Source organism: Euphorbia lathyris, chromosome 7 (assembly GCF_963576675.1).
Source record: "Euphorbia lathyris chromosome 7, ddEupLath1.1, whole genome shotgun sequence".
NCBI lineage: Eukaryota > Viridiplantae > Streptophyta > Magnoliopsida > Malpighiales > Euphorbiaceae > Euphorbia > Euphorbia lathyris.
Genome location: NC_088916.1, coordinates 35,038,272 through 35,059,661, shown reverse-complemented (window position 1 = coordinate 35,059,661; position 21,390 = coordinate 35,038,272). Strand labels below are relative to the sequence as shown.

The window sequence follows — 21,390 nt, the reverse complement described above, 5'->3', positions numbered from 1 at the left end:
TACACCAATGTATCAATCTTTTTTGTAGAAAAAGAATGACCTTTCATACCGATCGAGTTGAAAATGATATTTTCGAGAAGAAATGGTACAAATCTTTAAACTTTGAAACGAAACAATGAAGAATGACACTAATCTACTTTTAAAGCCAAAGTTTTTGGTAGATCGGCTTCATTCTACCTCTAAATGCACATGAAAGTAAGAAAACCAAAACAAAAATCACGGACTAGGACCGATCGCCTTCAACCTTAAATTTTTTTACTTCTTTCTTCACACGACAAGGGGCGATCGTCCTTCGTCTTCACCCAGACAAGGGATCAATCCTTGTTTTTAGAAATGTATAAAATAAAATAAAAAAACACATACATCACACAAGATCCTTAGGCATCTCGATTTGTTACCTTTGTAGCATGATTTTAGACAGTGATGAATACATGATTGGTCCGTTGGGGGCCGATTTTATACGTGCATGCGTAAAAAAATTTGTTAAATCAAACTTGCTCAAAAAATTTCATGCATATACGTGTTATCATCTGAGTGGTCCATAACCAATTTCTACGTACCAATTTAGGACTTTTCAAAATTAAGATAGATTTGGACTACAAAAGTAAACTCCGCCTGTGAGGGTCACTTGGTGGCCTTTACAGCCGGTCCCAAGCCCGGACAAAGGAGGAGGGTTGCGGTAGGTTTGTGGCGGCCAGCGTAAAACTTAGCCACATCTTATGACATGAACCATAATATAAATACCGTTGGGGCGTTCCCTACTCAGCGACGCGCTGCACTTCCTAGACCCGGGTGTAGTGATAAATGTGCAAGGGTTGCTAGGTCGTCGCCCCGAAGCGGCGCGCCACCCCAGGACCCGGGGGTGGTGTCAAATATGCAAGGGTTGCGGGTAAATAAGCTAGTCCACGGTAATGGTAGGGGTAGGGGTAAGGGTAGTAGGTTACGCTTTGGGACATGGAACATAGGTTCTTTGACAGGAAGATTAGCTGAAATTGTAGATGTTATGAAGAGGAGGAGAATAAATATATTATGCCTACAAGAAACCAAGTGGGTTGGAGCCAAGGCTAGAGAGATAGCTCCTTGGGGTTATAAGCTTTGGTACTCAGGAAAGGATAAGGGTAGAAATGGAGTAGGTATTCTTATTGATAGGGAGTATATTGATGAGGTAGTAGCGGTGTCTAGGAAGAGCGATAGAATTATGAGTGTTAAGCTAGTGATAGGGGATGAGGTTGTGAATGTCATTAGTGCATATGCGCCACAAATAGGATTAGATGTGTCTATAAGACAAGCTTTTTGGGATGACTTAGAGGAAGTGGTGCAACAGGTTCCTAGGGATGAAAAAATGGTACTAGGGGGTGATCTCAATGGACACGTGGGTTCTAGGCGAGATGGGTTTGAGAGTGTTCATGGAGGGTATGGTTTTGGAGATAAGAATGAAGCAGGAAATGATATTTTGGAATTCGCATCAGCCTATGACTTGAGTATCATGAACACATGGTTTATGAAGAGAACATCCCACTTAGTGACTTATCGGAGTGGCGGTAATGCGAGCCAAATTGACTTCTTCTTAGTAAGGAGTGCTTGGAGAAAGAGTTATATTGATTGTAAGGTGATCCCTGGTGAGAGTACGACAACCCAACATAGAGTAGTGGTGCTAGATTTTCGAAGTAGGAAATGTATAAGAAAACAAACACCTCAAGTAGAGACTAAGATTAAGTGGTGGAAATTGCAAGGGGAGAATCAACAAAAATTTGTGGATGAGATGACCAAAAAAGATATTTGGACTTGCAATATGGATTCAGATATAGATTCAATATGGAATAAGATGGAGCATAGTATAAGGGAAGTAGCGAAGGAAGTTCTAGGGGAATCTAAAGGTAGCATGCCACCGGGTAAGGACACATCTTGGTGGACAGAAGAAGTACGACAAGCAGTAAAGAGTAAGAGAGAATCCTATAAACTATTGGGGAAATATAGGAGTGACGAGAACTACGAAAAATACAAAGAGGCTAAAAGGGAAGTAAAGAAGGTCATACGAGATGCTAGAGCAAAGGTGAATCGGGATTTGTATACAAGATTGGATACGAAAGAAGGGGAAAGAGACATATATAGAATTGCTCGGATGAGAGATAGGAAGACGCGAGATCTCGGAAAAGTTAAATGTGTGAAGGATGTGGACCAGAAAGTCCTAGTTGGAGATAAGGATATCAAGGAACGATGGAGGTCCTATTTTGATGACTTATTTAATGGAGATCGCCAACAAGATTTTCGAGATATAAGTATCCATCACGATATGATAAATCATGAATGCCTGCGGAGAATTCAAAAGGGTGAAGTCAAAATGGCATTAAGTAAGATGAAGTTGAAGAAAGCAGTAGGACCTGATGGCATCCCTATTGAGATTTGGAGATGTTTGGGAGAAAGAGGAATCGAATGGTTGACGACGTTCTTCAACAAAATTTGGAGAAACAATAAGATGCCATCAGAATGGAGGAAAAGTACCTTAATCCCTTTGTATAAGAACAAAGGCGATGTCCAAGATTGTGCCAACTATCGGGGAATCAAATTAATGAGTCACACTATGAAACTTTGGGAGCGAGTGATTGAACAAAGGCTAAGGAGGACGGTGAAGATCTCGGAAAACCAGTTTGGCTTTATGCCGGGAAGATCAACTATGGAAGCCATCCATCTAATGAGACAATTAATGGAGCACTATCGAAATAAGAAGAAAGACTTGCATATGGTTTTCATTGACTTGGAGAAAGCATATGATAAGGTACCAAGGGAAGTACTTTGGTGGGCCTTGATAAGGAAAGGCATTTCGCGGAAATATATTGACATCATAAAGGACATGTATGAGGGAGTATGCACGAGTGTACGTACTAGTGTTGGGAAAACTGAAGAGTTTCCTATTACGATTGGAGTGCATCAAGGTTCCGCACTAAGCCCATTTCTTTTTGCCATCGTTATGGATGAACTAACAAGTTCACTTCAAGATGGTATACCATGGTGCATGCTGTTTGCAGATGATATTGTGTTGGTTGATGAGACGAAAGAAGGAGTGGAGATGAAGTTGGAACTATGGAGGCAAACTCTAGAATCTAGAGGCTTTAAGTTGAGTCGAAGTAAGACAGAATATTTGGAGTGTAAGTTTAGCGGCCGTAGGAGTAGGGAGGCAGGGACAATCACCCTAGATGGGAGAGTTGTTCAGGCCTCGGATTGCTTCCGGTATTTAGGATCTATTATCCAAACGGATGGAGAAGTAGATGGAGATGTTGCCCATAGGATTAAAGCTGGTTGGTCGAAGTGGAAGAGTGCTACGGGTTTCCTTTGTGATCCCGGCATGCCTAATAGATTGAAGGGAAAATTCTACCGGACGGCAATTAGACCAGCATTGTTATATGGTACGGAGTGTTGGGCAGTGAAACACTGCCACATCCATAAGATGTCGGTGGCGGAGATGCGTATGTTGAGATGGATGTGTGGTCACACGAGAAAGGACCGGGTGCGTAATGAAATAATTAGGACAAAAGTAGGGGTTACATCTATTGAGAATAAAATGAGAGAAAACCGACTAAGGTGGTTTGGCCATGTGAGACGTAGAGCGCTTGATGCGCCGGTTAGGAGAACCGAAGAGTGGCAAAGGGATGTAGTGGTGAGGGGTAGGGGAAGACCTAAGCAAACTTGGAGGAGGGTGATCGAGAGTGATATGAGTTTATTGGGAATTGAGGAAAATATGGTAGTGGATAGGACGGAGTGGAGGGAGCGAATCTGTGTCGCTGACACGACTTGATTTTCACGGTTTTATATGATGGTTCATGTTAGCCGACCCCGAATCATTTCGGGACTAAGGCTTTGTTGTTGTTGTTGTTGTTGTTGTTGGACTACAAAAGTAAGACTATGTCGTTTTGAACAAACCTAGAGAAATTTATCGCGTATCATATATTAATCTAGTTGAATTTTATAATTAAATACAAACTCAATGAGCTAATTAATCACTCCAACCCTTAAATTTTGTCAGAAATAAGAGGACCGAAACCATGCATAATAGGAGCCGTTTTTAATAGCCGGGGGGGTGAAAACCATCCACGATAGGGGTGGTTCCAGCGACCAGGGGCATGTGCCCCTTCAGGCCCCCTTTGTCTCGGTCCCTGATTCTAGAGCTTAAATGAACTTGATTTGACCGATTCTTGTCCAAGTCCTTAGAGAAAGCTCATTGAACCCGAACAAGAACAAACTCAGAGTTTTGATGATTTCAACACCTGTCCACTCGTTTGAAGGTGATATTTTAGCAAACCCAACCTTGCGAATGTATTGGTAAGTTTAGAAAATGGATTGGTGGTGTGTATTGTTGGGATTAATTCTTTGAAACTCAAGAACAACTTCTCTCTCAAGAGTTGGTTTAGAAGGAAGAAGGGAAAAGAAGTAAAGAGGAATTTTGAAGGAGATGGAAACAAATGAGAAAAGGGCGAACGAATCTTGTCATTGATGATTGCATTTTGTCTTATGAATAAGGGACCACTCCCAAAAAAAAAAAAAAACTGTAAAAATGGAATTCTATCTCACATGAAAGCAGTTTTATCCAGTGTAAAAATGCAAAATCTGAAGGGGTATTGTGCATGTGATTTGAAGTTGTAGAGAGAAAGAGGGGGACCATTCTTCTGCTGTTTATAAAGAGGCAACCCAGAGCAGAATAAGAGAGATGAGATGGTCCACATGCCAATGTTTTTATTCCTTTAGTTGCATTTGTCAAATTCTTTGGTGAATTTACCTACCACTTGCAAAATTCAAATGCTATGGACAAAATTAAAAACCCAAATACCAAGAAAAGTTTTTGGATAGGATGGTAGAGTCCAAGATCCAAAGAGATGAATCACATGTAATCATGTGAAATGTGAATGTAATATAAAAAAATCTCATGTCCTAGTATCTATAGAAGGCAATTTGGCATTGATTTGGGTCATACATTCATAAATAAATAAAATAAAACCAAACTCATCCATAATTATCCTTTGAAATATGCAAGCAGTTGAGTGACACAAACCATACAACTTCATTTCTATTAAAAACATTATATATTTCATATCATATTCATATTCATAAAAGCATAAAAAGAAGCACTGCACCGGCTAGGCTAGGCTAGGTAGATTGCATCAGTCCTAGAAACAGAAAACTTAACAAAATGAACCACATAAAGGAAATACAAGCTATGGAGATGGAGGCCAACCCTGTAGTCCAGAATCCTCTATTCCTTCATAAAACCTCAGCTCAAGCTCCTCCAGTCTTTCTTCATCGTCCCACATTTCATCATAACTATCATCGTCGTCCTCATCATCATAATCTTCCATGTCACCTGTAAAAAGTTCCCAAGCAAAGTACTCGGACGCGTCTGAATATTCAGAGCAATAATCTCCCCAGTCATCCATATCACAATACTCCAGCACCTGAGGCCCTATAACTTTCACATTCGGGAATTTCTCCTTGAGAAAATTACGATCTAGTTTTACATCCCAGCATCCTGTCAAGTTGAGATACTCCAGCTTAGAGCAGCTGGAAAGGATATTCAACACACTTTCTCTGGTCATAAGAAGATTGTAACTGATCTCCAGATGCTTCAGCTTAGGCATTGTAGCAGCAATTGCCTGAGCCTCCTCATCCTTAGGGAGCTTGTCTACTGAACAAGACAGCACCATATTTCGGCAAAGCCTCAAAAGCAATCTACAATTCTTTCCAATTGCCTCTAAAGCGGGAGCACCAATTTCATTACAATTGCTCAAATCCAAGGAAGTTATTGTTGAAAGCTTTCCAGCAATCTGTTCAACAATTGAATCACTTATTTGGCCCTTTGGCATCTGCAGTGTCTGAAGGGATCCAGCACTTGTAAAATCAAGGAAAAATAGAAGCCTCAATAATTGAAACAGTAAGTAGATCAACAGTAGAGTTATCATAAAAACAAGATGGGGGAAGCTTACTGATCTGCAAGGAATTGGAGGATAGAATCAGGAATGCCAGAAACAGAGAGCTTGCGAAGCGAACCAGAGCTTCTAGTGATCAACATTCGAAGCATTCGATCAATGTGTTGAGGCGGGCGGTTTCTACTCCATTCCTCAATGTCGATCTCTTGCCAGCAATAAGACCCTGAAACAGCTACTCTCCAAGATTTACAAACACTTGGAACAACTGAGAGCCTATCTTCCAGAGAAAGATTCCTAAAAATAAGGCCTAGAGCATCAGGAATCAGCTCATCCCAACACCTATACTCGCTTCCATCTTCCATCTATTCGCAAAAAAAAAAAAAAAAAAAATCAGCTAAAAATAAATTCGATGGCAAATGTGCAGATAGAGAAAGAGAGAGATTAGATTGATCGAGGTACAAGCAAGAGATAAAGATGATGCAATGGAAGAAAGAGTAAATTAGTAGAAAAAGGGAAAGTAAAATAAAGATTGAACATGAATAAAGTAATTTCCGATAATAAGAACGCATGGAGCAAAAAGAAAACCAAAAACCTTGACAGATCCAATTGTATAAACAGAAAAGAAGAGAAAACAGAAAGATTTGGGTGTTTCAGCGAAAGGAGCGGAGGGAGAAAGAGAGGAATAGTAGCATATGCACCTGGAAAGATTTAGTCTTTCCCCTTCCCTCCGTTGTGCAACAGAGACCGCTTTATCCGGCAGAAACCCAGGGCAGGGCAAAAAGGAAAAGAGAAACCTACAAAATTAGCAGCGAGAGGAGACTCCCATCTATATATCTATCTACCCATCAATGCAATGCATTTGTAAAAAGTAAAAGTAAAAAAAATACATAGAAACTGTTAATATAATGTATTAATCTGCACTAGATTTTTGTGCATCTCATTATTTTCTGTGAGAGAGTGATAGTTCAAAATGGGCCTAATTTATCTTGGCCCATTTTATATCAAAATTTTGAATTTTCAGGTTCCAATGCAAAATCTGCATCATCTGACTCCACAGTCAATGCCCTTCTGTTTTTCTTACTTGCTGACTTTCCTCCTCTATTTAATTTTTCTTTTTGAAATTGAACTGATGCACCTCAAATCTACGTCATTTTTAATTCATCCATAAACTTTTTAATTTTATCTTAATCAACCATTCATTTTTTATGAATTTTTAATCCTTTCTTAAAGAAACATATTTTTAATTCGTTTCATCCCTAACCTTTATTAGAGATTAAAAAATTACTTTTACAATTTTATTTTTATTTTTAATTTTTTAAATATTTTTTCTCTAGAGCATAAGGGATACTAGGCATTAAACTTTCTAAACTTTGATAAGGAGAATATAAACGTAAATAGGTATGCCCAACTCAATGAAATGGAAGAATTCACACTATTCAAGTACAAGGAACAGACCAAGCAATGGCATGACAAGCGAATACAAGCCAAAGAATTTCAAGTGGGACAACAAGTGTTGTTGTACAACTCGAGGCTTAAATTGTTTCCGGGCAAATTGCGCTCCAAGTGGTCACTGTTGGTCCCTTGTTATGTGAGAATTAGTTCTAGAGGGGTCATTGAACTATTTAAGATTTAAAAAGTTTTAGCCAAGTATAAAAGTTTCTCACAACACAATAGCACGGTTCAGAGTGTAAATATTAAAGGTTTAGAGGCAACTTTAATTGATCACCAACTAAGATTGCTTTTGTCCTTAGTTCGAAAGATAATACCTTAAGGGGCTTCCGAACTTAGCACGTTTAAGACACAATTCTAACTAGTTAATATTTTACACTTCCGAATTAAAAAGCAAGCAGTTATAAGGAGTAAGAGTTAGAAAATGATACTCAACAGTTTTATCCTGGTTTAGCCTCATGTCTACATCCAGTCCCCGGAATTCGTCTTCCGAGCTTTAATCCACTACTGAGCTCTTTCTGGTAGAGCATAAACCCTTTCAATAGCTGTTGAGCAATTACAGAGTACCTTCCTCTATAATCCTACACTCAGAACTATCTAACTCTGTTTGCTAAATACCAAACAAACAGAGCTTTCGAACTAATCTATAAGATTAATAATGTTGTTCTAAACTAAGAACACTTTGAGAGGTCTAAAGAAAAGATTACACAAAAGAATACGAAAGTTTGTGTAACAATTCTTGCTTTGCTTTGCTTTTGATTTGCTTGGAACTTCAAGAAATGATTCACTCAGAGTTTTTGTGCATTGAAAATCAAGTTCCAATGTTGCAAATGAGAGGCCTTTTATAGTTGACACTTGAGGCTGGGATCATTATGAAATTCAAAATAACCGTTGAGAGGGAAACGTTTTGTTGTCGTTTTCACTCCTCAAAGGCCAGTATCAATAGCCAATAATCTTCTAGCTCTTACTGTTGGTTTTGTCTGTTGCGTTGTGCTTCAGAGTTGGTCGGAAGCAGACTGGTTGGTCTAACCAAATCAGGCAAAGTTCTCAGGTTGACCAGGAGACAAGTCGTTTGTTGGTTCTGAATCTTTCCTTATTTGGTAAGGCATTAACACTTGCGTAGAAGTCAACTCTTGATCTTGTCCAGCGTGGTTAATTTTGTCCAATGTGGCTTGATTTTGTCTTCCGGATTGATCTTATCTTTGAGACAACTAGGCAAACTTCTGGATCCTTCTGCCTGTTGGGTTGAAGCTTGATCCATAAGCCTTTGTTTAATGGTCTTGGACTTAAGGCTTTTTCTAATTTATTTGAACTTGGGCTTAAATCATCAAACACTTCAACAAACACATTAGTATAAATAAATCAACGTTTAATTTTAATGTGTTATTAATTATGGAGTTATTAATTTAATTTAATATTTTTGTCATAATCAAAATCAATGTGGAAATTGTGTTTCAACAAACTTCCCCATTTTGATGTTGGCAAAAATATATAACATTAGAACACAATAATAAACTCCCCCATAATTGTTGAACTTACTCAGCTTTTGAATTCTTCCCCATAAGGGTTGAGCTTCTGAAAAATAATTTTACTTAGACAGAGAATAGTCGTTAGAGTTCAATAGTAAGAATAAGTTCCGAGTGAGAAGCATGTTTGATCAGAGTTGGAACATATCAAAGGAAGATGTTGATACTTAGATTGTAATCTACGTTAAACAAAACTTAGGTCAAAACATTGTTCGGAGTCTTGTTGTTAACGTCTTTGAATTGTTCATGTATCAGAGTTTGTATCAGAGCTTTATGTGTGAATGATTCTCATGGGCTTAATGTGATTAAGTGTCCGGAGTTTAGTTCAAAGCTCGGAGGATCATACTTGACATGTTTATCTTTGATTTGTTTTAGTTCACGTGTTATTTGATTTAATTCAATAGCTTATGAGTTAGCATAATGAGTTCAGAGTCCAAAAATTAAGATCAGAGGATAAGACAGCTAATCAATAGACATAGAAGCAATATTGGAAAGATAGAAGTTCTATAAACATTTCAGCACAAACAAAACAACAGATAAGACTGAATAGTCTATAAGCACAACAATCTAAGAAAACGTAAGCAATACTAGTCACTATCTATTAATGCTTGATATTGGCTCGGACTAGGTTAGACTTCTTAGACTTAGAAGATTAATGTTGAGTTTTTTGTTGCTGAGATGAAGTCACGGAGGCTTGTCCAGAAGTTGCGGCCTTGTCAGATTTGGATTTATGTTCTCCCTCAGAGACTTCAGCCTTAGCATTCTCCCCCTTTTTGCCATCATCAATGATGGGAAAGGTGCCCGGAGGGGTTGAGTGGCTACCAACATGTCTGGAGTTAAGTTGTTGGGTGTACTCCGTAAGCTTTTTGTACTGGTGTTTAGTCCATCAAACAATAGTGTGCTATTTTGTGCTTGCGAAGGAGGGACACCATCGGAACTACTTATGTAAGTGATGATGTATTGGAAGGCTTTGGTATGCCAAACAACACACTCAGAAGGAGCAGACGTATACTTTTGATGAATATATTCAGCAGTGCATGGTCCAGTATACGATTTTGATAGGTGATGTGCGAATCTAGTAGTAGTAGCGGTGAACTACTATTATTGCTATTGTGTGTGTGTTACGGTTATGATCTTTCTAGGTGCTTTAGCTCTACTAGATGCTACGTAGGGGCAAGTGTACCCCATCGTATCAAGTAATAAATCCGGTTAAGACCGGGTATCGAATCCGTGGGATTTATATCTACAAGTATTAAACTACTTGATTCTATTCGTTATCTAAGCAGTGAATACTTTAGTTTGGTTTGGGTGACAACTACAAACTACTCCTAAACTATGCTGAAACAGATTTATATAACTCAAACTCTAAAGAAGTGATACGGGTGATGATAAATATATAAGAAACAATAATTCCGAACATATACGAATGATAATTTACTCTTGCAAAGACGACTATGTGTAGACCGATCGACCCGTGAAGTGCTTAAATTACGTGGTTCCTCCTAAAGGCGTATCTAATGCGATGGATCAGAAACTAGGGCCCGTAAGTTCCGTGGCTTGTCAATTCCTACGGTTTTCGGGTTGTCAATTCCAGTAAGGCAACTCATATATGGCTCCCAAAAGGTTTCGGGATTCGCATCCCCTACATAATAATCAATTACGAATATCAAAACAAGCAATAAATATCAACGCATATATTATAAATGTGGAACGTGTAAATGCGGAATACAACCAAGCCTAGTACATAGAAAGAGTGCAAACTAATTAGCAAGTGGAAAGGGAAGAAGAATCGGCCCTTGGAACTAGCTAACCGGACTCAAGGCCGTCTCGTAGGACTTGGAGGTGGAACTCTCGAGCTTGGTGGAAGAGGATGGAATGGAACTTCGACGGAGTGATGGAAGAAACATACAAGCTCTTAAGGTGGTAGAGTTTTATTACATAAATTCTGAATCAATGAAATGAGTGATAATCCTTCTTATTTATACACATCAAGTTCGGGGGTAAAATCGTAAATACACAAGTCACTTGTAGGATTTCACATTGTAAATACAGGTTTCACATGGCACGCCCCGCGTGTCTAGCAATTCCCCGTTCTGTTGAAGATTTCTCTTACGTGTGGACTTGATGTAGAAGAGTTGACTTAACCACGCCACGCGTAGACCAGGGTACACCCCGCGTGGTTGAGTCTATGGAACTCAAGATTGAGACATTGCTCCTTTACGCTCCGCGTAAATCTGGGGACGCCCCGCATAGTTGGGTCTCTGGAACTTCGTTCACTATTTCACACTCTGCACGCATGGCATGCTACGGGGTACGCTCCGCATGATTCTTGTTGACCTTGTGGGAATGCACAGGTGTAGGTGCCGCGGCCTCGCCCGGGCGTACCGGGGTTGGACACCGTTGACGACAGATGTTGTGATTGGCGCCGAAAGTAACCAATCGCGGAATCAAGCTGCTCGGCAGGACCGGAGCCTGGAGTATGGAAGAGTCGCCACCCACGAATGGGAAAATAAACACCGATCCCTTGCGAGAGACCGGTGAGGGTTCGAGAAACTTAGGTACGAGCCGAGAAGGCTAGCTCCTTTCCGGAGAAAGGCTACTAGGCACCCCAACATCGCCCGGTTATGAACCACCGGCCTCCTACTTAGCGTGTTAGGCGATAACGGACTAATCGTATATTTCTTTAAGTTTAAAATTCATTTGAAACCTTTTCTTTCTCGCTTTGAAAACCGTTTTGAGCATATTATCGAAAGCCATTTTATTAAAGAATCACCCATTTTGCATGAATTTAAAGCGTATAGGAGAGAGAGGGGGATAGAAGAAAGAATTGATTTATTTACAGTGTGATTTTATGCTTTAGACTACGCTAATCTCACTCCCGAAAACGAGTTTATTGACATGGTTCGTACCTTAATCGCCATTGGAACGATTTAGGTACGTTTTAAAACCCCGTTAATTTACATGACATCGACTCGAATCGCCGTTGGAACGACTCGAGCGTTTGAAAACGTGAGATAAGAAGTTTTAACAAAAAACGTGATTAAGCATACAAGTCCATTTATTTTTGTACAAGACAGTTTAATTAGGAAAACGATTCAAAACTCGGTTATTTATAATGAAAACGGTTTTAATTACAAGGTTCGCTTAATCCGCCATTGGAACGGATTAAGGTTTCAAAACATGATGTTTTTAGAAAGTCGTTTGAAATGGCAAAAGTCTTTTATTTACATTAGGAACCTCTAAAAACTCTTAACTCAAATAACCAAATTGAAATCTTTTTTGTGGTTTATTTTTCCCTTTTCACTCTATTTACTCCTCTCTTAAACATAATCACAATAATGAACCAATTAAACCAAAATTCACCAAGTAAAGCCCATTTGAAATATATACCCATAAATGTCAAAAGAATAAGAAAAAGAATATATACCTATACATATACATTTTTAGCTAAAAATAATGATATATCTATAGATAAAAAAAAATGAATTGAAATAAGATATATATATATATATATATATATATATATATATATATATATATATATATATAGTTATCAATAAGTGAAAATAGTAATAAAAACATTATTCCAATTGAAGACATGTAAAAACAATGAATCAAGTCCATAAAGAATAAGAAAATAATCCTTAACCCAAAATAATCATTTTAACGAATATATAGAAAATAGCTCCTACCCCAAATCACATCTAAAATAGCTTCAATAAGCCAAAATATATATATATATATATACAACATATATCACTTTACAAAACTAAATCAATATGAATTAAGTTTCTAATATAAGATAAGTAAATATATAATAGGTAATTAATAGTCATGTAACCCAAAAATACATTTAACAAGTATTTTACATAATTATATAAATATATGTATAAGAGTAAATGTAAAAACGGTAAGAAAAAGGGGTGAAAATAGGCTTTTGAAATTCCAGCAGCTTTACCGACGGAAAATCCGTCGGTAAACTGCTTTTAGTGGCAGAAAATGGAAAATTACAGAACTACTCCAACAGTTTCCAGATTTATTAAAAAGCTTTAGATTAGATCTATTCTATCATTTTGGGTCCCCGAACTACCAAAATTGGATCATAGTCTATAACGGAGACTGCTAAAGCGATGTTTTATTTTTAAAACGTTAATAAAAAAAAGGTTTTTCTAAAATCTATATATATACAACGTTTTAATCCCGAACTACCCTCAAACGGGATCACGGTTCGTATTGGGATGTTAAAACGAGGTTTTTTATTTCAAAACCAAAACAAACGTTTATTTAATACGAGACGAGAATTAAATAAATACGGGAAAGTAAATAAACGTGATAAATAAATAAATAACTAAAGAAATAAAAATTATAAACTAAATAAATAAAGGAAATAAAAGAAATAAATAAATGACACGAGTCTAGTCCTCGGATAATACCTCATGATCGGTATTGACAGCTGAAGTCGGTTGATTCCACGAATTATGATTTTTCGGTGTTTTTCGGTGTTTCGGTAAAATATTTAACTTTTAGAAAATTTGGATTTTTTAGGAAAAAAAAATATTTTCTCCCAAAAATTGACTTTCTCTCTCTAAAAATGTCTAGAGTGAGAAAGCTCCAAAAATCCTCCCTCCTCCAAATGCATGGGGATCCGTGCCTTTTATAGGCACGGATCCCAAAATGATTTGGGCGTCGCCCGACGAGAGTTGGGCGACGCCCAAAACAGGTTGGGCGTCGCCCGATGAGAGTTGGGCGACGTCCAAAACAGGTTGGGCGCGCGCCCAACAGACGTTGGGCGTTCGCCCAACGAATGTTGGGCGTATGCCCAACGTAGGTTGGGTGCGTGCACCCAGCTGCCGCTAGACGTGCGCCCTGCGCTGCTGGGCGCGCGCCGGCTGCCGCTAGGCGCTCGTCCAACGCCGCTGAGCACTCGCGAGCTGTCCACTTGACGATACGCAATCCTTACGGACCCTCTCGTGATTTTTGTTTTAAATTATCGGAATCAACCGCTTCAACCGTCTTGTTATGGGTTTTCGTCACAGGTCCTCCGATTCGGTGTCTACAGTTGCCCCTACTTTTCTATTTTGACAGTGATGTGTGTGTTTTGAAAACGTTTTTCGCTAACGCAGCACATGCAATGGAAATATATTAAAGTAAAAGACACATATAGAGTAGGAGGAAGAATACCTGATCTCCGCGCCGTACGCTCCAGCCTTGTCTTCAGTCTTCACCTTAGCTATCCCGTCCTTGACTTTGAATCGGCTGCCGGTGGATGCTTTTCTTGGGGACCCTAGTCTAAATCGACCGTGGGTAAATGGCTCTTTCTAGCGACCCTAATCATCGACCGCGGGTAAAAATGGCTCTCTCTAGCAACCTTGGTCATCGACCGTAGGTAAAATGGCTCAATAGCAACCTCGGTCATCGATCGTAGGTAAGATGGCTTAATAGCAACCTCGGTCATCGACCGTAGGTAAGATGGCTCAATAGCAACCTCGGTCATCGACCGTAGGTAAGATGGCTCAATAGCAACCTCGGTCATCGACCGTAGGTAAGATGGCTCAATAGCAACCTCGGTCATCGACCTTAGGTAAAATGGCTCAATAGCAACCTCAGTCATTGACCGTAGGTAAGATGGCTCAATAGCAACCTCGGTCATCGACCGTAGGTAAGATGGCTCAATAGCAACCTCGGTCATCAACCGTAGGTAAAATGGCTCAATAGCAAAAAAGGCTCTCTCTAGCAATTCTGAACTTCAAAACACTGTCGTCTGTATTTTTTACTGGAGCTATCGTCTCGGGTATTTGAGTTGTTGATAGGAACGTCCTTATCCTTTCGTCGGGAACACTTTAGACTAAAAATTATTTTTCCATTTACTGTTGTCTGTATTTTGACTGGCGCCACTATTCTGTAAAACTTTGGCTGTCATCTGAAGTCATATCCTTGGGGTATTGGTCACTGTCGGGCAGAAACGCAGGCTGAAACAGACTGTGCAAATCGGAGGTCTTGTGCACCTGGTAATTAATTATTTACTTTTTACCTTTATATCACGTCGTACCTTTTTCGCTTATTACGAAAATGTCATTCCCTTTCCTTATAAAAGGGTGGTGGGGTTCATTTCCAACCCCACACCTTCTCTCTCTTCTTTCTCTCTCTAACACTAACCTTAGAGCATTCTTGTGATGGGTTCGGATAGATACGATGGCACGAAGGGTATGGAGGCGGGTTTCGAGGACTTGACTAGAGTGGCTCCCTTTCAGAATCCTGATTCTCACCTGAGCCGGACCAACGTCAATCCGGTAAGTACCCCCTTGTTTTTACTTATCAAGACTTCTAGGCTTTACCAGCCCCATTTCGAACGTCATTTACATGCTAACCTTTAATCTGCTTAGAAGCCTTTTAGAAAACGTGAATTTTTATGCACGTGAGCAATGCTTTATGTTTTTTTTTTTTTGAAAGAATGTGAACTTTGCATATGCGAATAGTAAGAATGCGAACAATGCATGCGATCAGGAAACGTGAATAGTAAAACGTAAAAATGTATGCGAATAGTGCACGTGAATAGTAAAACGTAAGAATGTACGTGAATAGTAAAAACATGAATAGTGCACGTGAATAGTAAAACGTAAGAATGTAGATGAATAGTGCACGTGAATAGTAAAATGTCAAAATGTACGTGAATAGTAAAAACATGAATAGTGCACGTGAATAGTAAAATGTCAAAATGTACGTAAAAAATGTACGTGAATAGTACACATGAATAGTGAAAATACTAAATGCTCTTAACCCAAGCTTGAAATGGATTAAGCTCCTCGCAAGCACGCGGGAGAGTGGAATACCAAAAAATAATGAATTAAATAAAATCCTATACAAATGATCCTACGAATGAAATCTCAAAGAGTAACGATCCTAATCGAAAGGAATTTCTATGTTAGATTTAAACACAACCGAAAGAATAACTAGCTTAACAGAATTCTTATTAGACGTACGTATAGAGGTGAGGCTCTCGAGGGATAATGACTTTAGTTTAGCCTCTTGCCTTATCCGTATTGTTCCCTCCAGGTCATTGGCATTACTGGGACCACCGCGGATATTCATGCTTGGTATGCTATGCTTAGCCCAGCGGCTAAAGCCCGCGTTCGACAGTTGGGCTTCGAGCCCTTTATTCTGGCGCTGCCTCGTGCCAATGGTGTGTTTGACCGACACGGCTTGCGTGCTTTATGTGAGAGGTGGATAGACTCGACTCACACCTTTCACCTTTCGTTTGGGGAGATGACGATCTCGCCCCGTGACTTCTCGCTATTGACTGGATTACGGGGTAGCGGCATTCCGGTCCCCCTTTGCTTTGACATGGTGCGTCCTCGGGTCGACCTTATCGAGATATCTAATTTGATTGGACCCGGAGTCTACACGGGTGTTGGGGCCACTCCGGCGAAGTTCGTTACTACCTTCGGGCTACTGCGTCGTAGGGACTTCTGCGACCGAGATAACACGGATCGGGCCACCCGCAGCTTTCTCTTGTATGCTTTAGGCAAGACGATCTTCCGCACCAAGAGCGGAACCATACACGCAGGTCTCATCCAGGCGTTCCGCGATTTAGACGCAGTGTCGTCCTATGATTGGGCTGGAGCTGGCTTGGCCTTTCTATATAAGTTTTTGGACTTGACTTGCCGGAAGCACAAGGATTTCGGCGGCTACACCTTTGCCCTCCTGGTGCGTTTTCTGTCATCGTCTTGTGTCTTTATTCTTTTCACGATTTCTGCTTCTGACGTCGGTTTTTACGAGCAGGTTTGGGCCTATGAGAGGAGGATTCTCCCGAGCACTCGCAGGAGTAGACCGCGCGCGACTACGCCTCCACTTATGGCGAGGTGGAGTGACTTTGACTTGCGCGTCGAGAGGAGGCGGACGGTGGCACGACTTCTATTATGGATTGACACATGGAGCCTGGGACAGGTGAACATCCCCCAACTATGCTGGATTTTCGTTCGTTCTTATCTGATTTTTCTTATTTTTCAGATTTCTTTCAAATGGGACGACCTCGACTTTGGTCCTGATTACGCCTATGTCACCCGCATCCAGGGGCAGCAGTGTGTGCTCACAAGTCCATGCGTACGAGCGTGGTATTTGGGCGATAGGAGTTTTACCAGGGTTGACTCCACACATTGGACTCCAGGCGAGATCCCTGTGTCCATGTTCGCGGTGAGGACCATGCCCCTGCAGGAGATACGTCGTGATTTGACTCACCGATTTGCACCTCGGGACGTGTGGGACCACGCGGGGGGTCGTGCCCACTATTTATCGACATTGTTGACTCCGATGGACCCTCCTGAGGTTGTGATGGACATGGATCCTGCGGATGACGTGTTCTCAGCGGCGGCCGTCGATGGGGTCTTCGGCCTAGAGGAGGTTCCCGTAAGTGCTTGACTTATTTATTCTTTATTTATGAGGTAGTTAGGTGTATTTATTTTGCCTTTGCTTGCAGGAGGGTTCCTTGAGGAGCGCTCGGACGTCGAATTATTTTGATGTTACCCGAACCCGGATATCTGCGAGCGAGCCTTCGTATTATACAGGCGAGTCTTCAGGCGCCGCCTGTCCAGAGCAGCTCTACCTTGGCGCACCCTTCCCGACCTCAGGGAGAGGATATTCGGTGGTTCGCTATGGCGAGGCGGGCGTGGCCTACTCCGGCATTGAGATAACCCCCTTTGTTTTTACCTCGATGGTGCCGTTCGACCCCCCTGACACCCTCCATACTTCGAGGGAGACGTGTACCGATTACGTGGGATTGTCTGATTATTTGAGAGAGCAGCTCAACCTGCGTTGTGCCAGCCACCTGGTGAGTATTCTTATTCTGTTTTAGTGTAGTGAAATGTATGCATGTGATGCACATATGTATGACTTCTGTTGTTGTCTGTTTTGGTGTCTTTTTTCTTTTTCTTTTTTTTCTTTTTTTTTTTTGCAGAGTGATCTTCACGCTAATGATCAGAGGTTTAGCGAGTTGCAGCGAGACGTCGATGCTCGGGCTGGACACGTATATTGAGAGAGGGACGCTATCTGGACGGAGCGGATGCGTGCAGAGACTGAGGGTCGCCGTGTAGCTGAGGAGGGGCGCCGGATCGCCGAGGAGACTTTGGCCATGGAGTGGGCCTCACGTACGAGGGACTTTGAGGACTTCTGGGACTTGGGATCGTTCCCTCCTTGATGAGCTCACCCTTATCATGCCTTGCAGCTTTCTTTTATTAGTATTACCCCGATGTATAGCTTGTATATAGGGAGAGGGGGGATAGGATGTAGGCTTTTTATGTGAAAGAGGTAGGAAATGTATAACTCATGATTCATAATACAACGCATTCAGTAGATTATAATGATTCCAATCGTCCTCTTTAAATATATTCATGCCTTTATTTATTTACAAACAACAGAAATACTTAGCCTCTTATACATTATTTTCATAATTGCTCAAGATATAACTACTGTTACCAGGACCCGCCTTTTTTCGGTTTTCAGATCCCAGCGATTTTTCAACTCTCCTTTTATTATCCCAGAATTTTCAAATGAGTGCCCTTTCGGGTTTTCACCCATTGGGATGTCCCTTATTGTTGCATAGGTCGCCCTTTGCGGGTTTTCAACCTATCGGGAATTTTCATTTCTTTCTTTTTTTTTTACGAAAAGTATTTCTTAAGCCTATCCAGATTGGTAGGTTCGGAGAACTCCATGCCCTCCATGGTAGTAAGCTTCACCGCCCCCTTGCTTAGGATCTTCTTCACGAGGAACGGTCCTTCCCAGTTTGGCCTAAACTTGCCCCTAGGGTCAGTGTGCGTCATTCGGATCTGTTTCAGCACCATATCCCCTTCTTTGATAGGGCTGGCCTTGACCTTTTTGTTGAAGGCTCAGGCCATCCTTCGCTGATATAACTGCACATGGTAAAGAGCCTCCATCCTTTTCTCGTCCACCAATGCTAACTGCTCATATCGCTTCTTTACCCATTCCGTCTCGGGAATCTCTACTTCTACTGCGATTCTCAACGATCGCTTTTCAATCTCAATCGAGAGAACGGCGTAGCCCCAGTTGACGTTCTAACCGTCGTGCGATAAGCCCATAAAGCGAGCGGAAGCTACTCGTGCCAATTCTGATGCGATTCTACCGTCTTTACGAGAATCCTCTTAAGGTTCTTATTTGCGGCTTCTACTGCCCCGTTAGCTTGCGGGCGATATGGAGAAGACCTATGATGCTCAATACCATACTCTTGGAAAAGACTTTTCACCTCTCCCTGAAACTGGACCCCATTATCTGTGATCATGTGATGAGACACTCTGAACCTGGTGATTAGGTGCTTTTCAATGAACTTCCTCATCTGCTTAGATCCCAACTTGCTAAATGACTCTGCCTCTACCCACTTGGTGAAGTAATCAATGGCAACGACAATGAATTTGTGCCCATTTGATGCATTAGGCCTCACTTCTCCGATGATATCAATGCCCCAAGCTGCGAACGGCCAAACGTGTGCCAACACGTGCAGTTCCATGGCTGGCAAGTGATTATAATCTCCGTGGATTTGACAATCATGGCATTTCTTCGCATATTCGTTACAATCTCTTTCCATGGTGAGCCAATAGAAGCCTTGCCTTATGATTTTCTTTGCTAACACTGTTCCTCCCATATGGGCTCCATAAATTCCTGAGTGTACTGACTCCATCGCCTCACGGGCTTCTCCCTTATCCAAGCACCTTAATTGTAAACCATTGGCGTGTCTTTTGTAAAGCAAGTCATTGTGGATGACAAATTGCTGAGCTAACCTTCTGATCATAGCCTGATCCCTAAGTTCTGATTCTGTCGGGTACGTTCCACTTTTCATGAAGTTTACGATATCGAAATACCAAGGTTTTTCATCCGCTCCCAACAACATTACGTCTTCATAGCACGGTTTGTGGGACCTCCTCAACACCAAAGGCTTCGAGGCAAGGTTCCGAGGATTATCCCACACCAACAACAAAGTGGCCAAAGCATCCGCTGCTTGGTTCTGTGCTCGAGGAATGTGATAAAAGCGGCACTCGCTGAACCTCTACGCCAACCCCTCCAGCTGGTCTAGGTATGGACGCAACCTTTCTTCCCTTACTTCCCAGTTTCCCTGTGCCTGTTCGATAATCAGTTTTGAGTCGCCCCAGATTTCAACATATGATGCTCCCAGCGCTGCTAACGACTCTAACCCGTAGATGCACGCTTCGTACTCGGCCATATTATTGGTGAGAGGGAACGACAACTTCTTCACCATTGGAATCCTTTCTCCTTCCGGTGAGACAAGTAGCACTCCTACCCCGGCTCCATTCGAGTTAACCGCTCCGTCAATGAACATTTTCCATGGTATAACTTCTATTGCGTTCAAGTGCTCATCGGGGAAATCATAGTTTACCTCCTCCTCTTCCGCATTTAGAGGCTGATTGGCCAGAAATTCCGCTACGGCTTTCCCTTTAATAACCTTTTTCGTTACATATTCGATGTCGAATTCGGACAAGAGCAACAACCATCGGGCTAGCTTCCCTGTTAGAGACGGAGTCCGGTACAGATACTTCACGGGATCCATCCGGGAAATAATGATTACTTTGTAGGATTGAAAATAGTGCCGCAGTTTCTTTGTTAGCCATACTACTGCCACGCACGTCTTTTCGATCATGTTATACTTAAGCTCATATTCCAGGAACTTCTTACTCAGATAATACACCGTGTGCTCCACACCGGTGTCCCCTTCCTGGGCCAGCATTGCCCCAATTGATCGCTCCTTGATCGCTACATATAGGAGAAGCAGTTTTCCAAGTTTAGGCGGTCTCAAAACCGGTGGATTAGACAAATAGTTCCGGACACTCTCCAATGCTTACTGGCACTTATCATTCCAAACCGTGGGTTGATCTTTCCGTAGCAGCTTAAAGATCGGCTTGCAGATTGCAGTGAGTCGTGCTATGAACCGACCGATATACTGAACCTGCCCCAGAAATCCTCTCACTTCTTTCTCATTTTTTGGTGCCGGCATTTCCTGTATGGCCTTTACCTTGTCGGGATCCACCTCGATCCCCTTGTTACTGATTACGTAGCCTAAGATTTTCCCTGATGAAACACCAAAGAAGCACTTCTTCGGGTTCAACCTTAGCTTGAATTCTGCAATCCGGGCCAAAAATTTCTCAAGTGCAGCGAAATGCCCTTCTCTCGTCTCTGATTTGACCATCATGTCGTCCACATAGACTTCCACCTCTTTGTGTATCATATCGTGGAACAGTGCCGTAGCCATCTGTTGATAAGTTGCCCCAGCATTTTTCAATCCAAATGGCATCACTCTATAACAGTACGTTCCCCACTCAGTTGTGAACGAGGTCTTTGCTTTGTGCTTTTCGGCCATCTGAACTTGCATGTAGCCCATAAAGCCGTCCACATTCGTGTGCAAGACGCTCGATGATGCACTGTCGATCAATACATCGATGTGAGGCAATGCAAACTCATCTTTGGGGCACGCCTTGTTGAGA

The 21,390-nt window shown here is 41.4% G+C and overlaps 1 protein-coding gene across 1 annotated transcript; it reads right to left on the bottom strand.

The window, feature by feature from the left end:
* Positions 1-5,034: 5,034 nt before the first annotated feature.
* Positions 5,035-6,771, bottom strand: LOC136201416 (F-box protein FBW2). Its single transcript, XM_065992080.1, has 3 exons — positions 6,614-6,771; positions 5,973-6,277; positions 5,035-5,877 (listed from the first exon to the last, which is right to left on the bottom strand). Exons 2-3 carry the CDS (start codon positions 6,275-6,277, stop codon positions 5,208-5,210), a joined length of 975 nt encoding a protein of 324 aa, XP_065848152.1. The 5' UTR covers positions 6,614-6,771; the 3' UTR covers positions 5,035-5,207.
* Between the last annotated feature and the right edge of the window lie 14,619 nt (positions 6,772-21,390).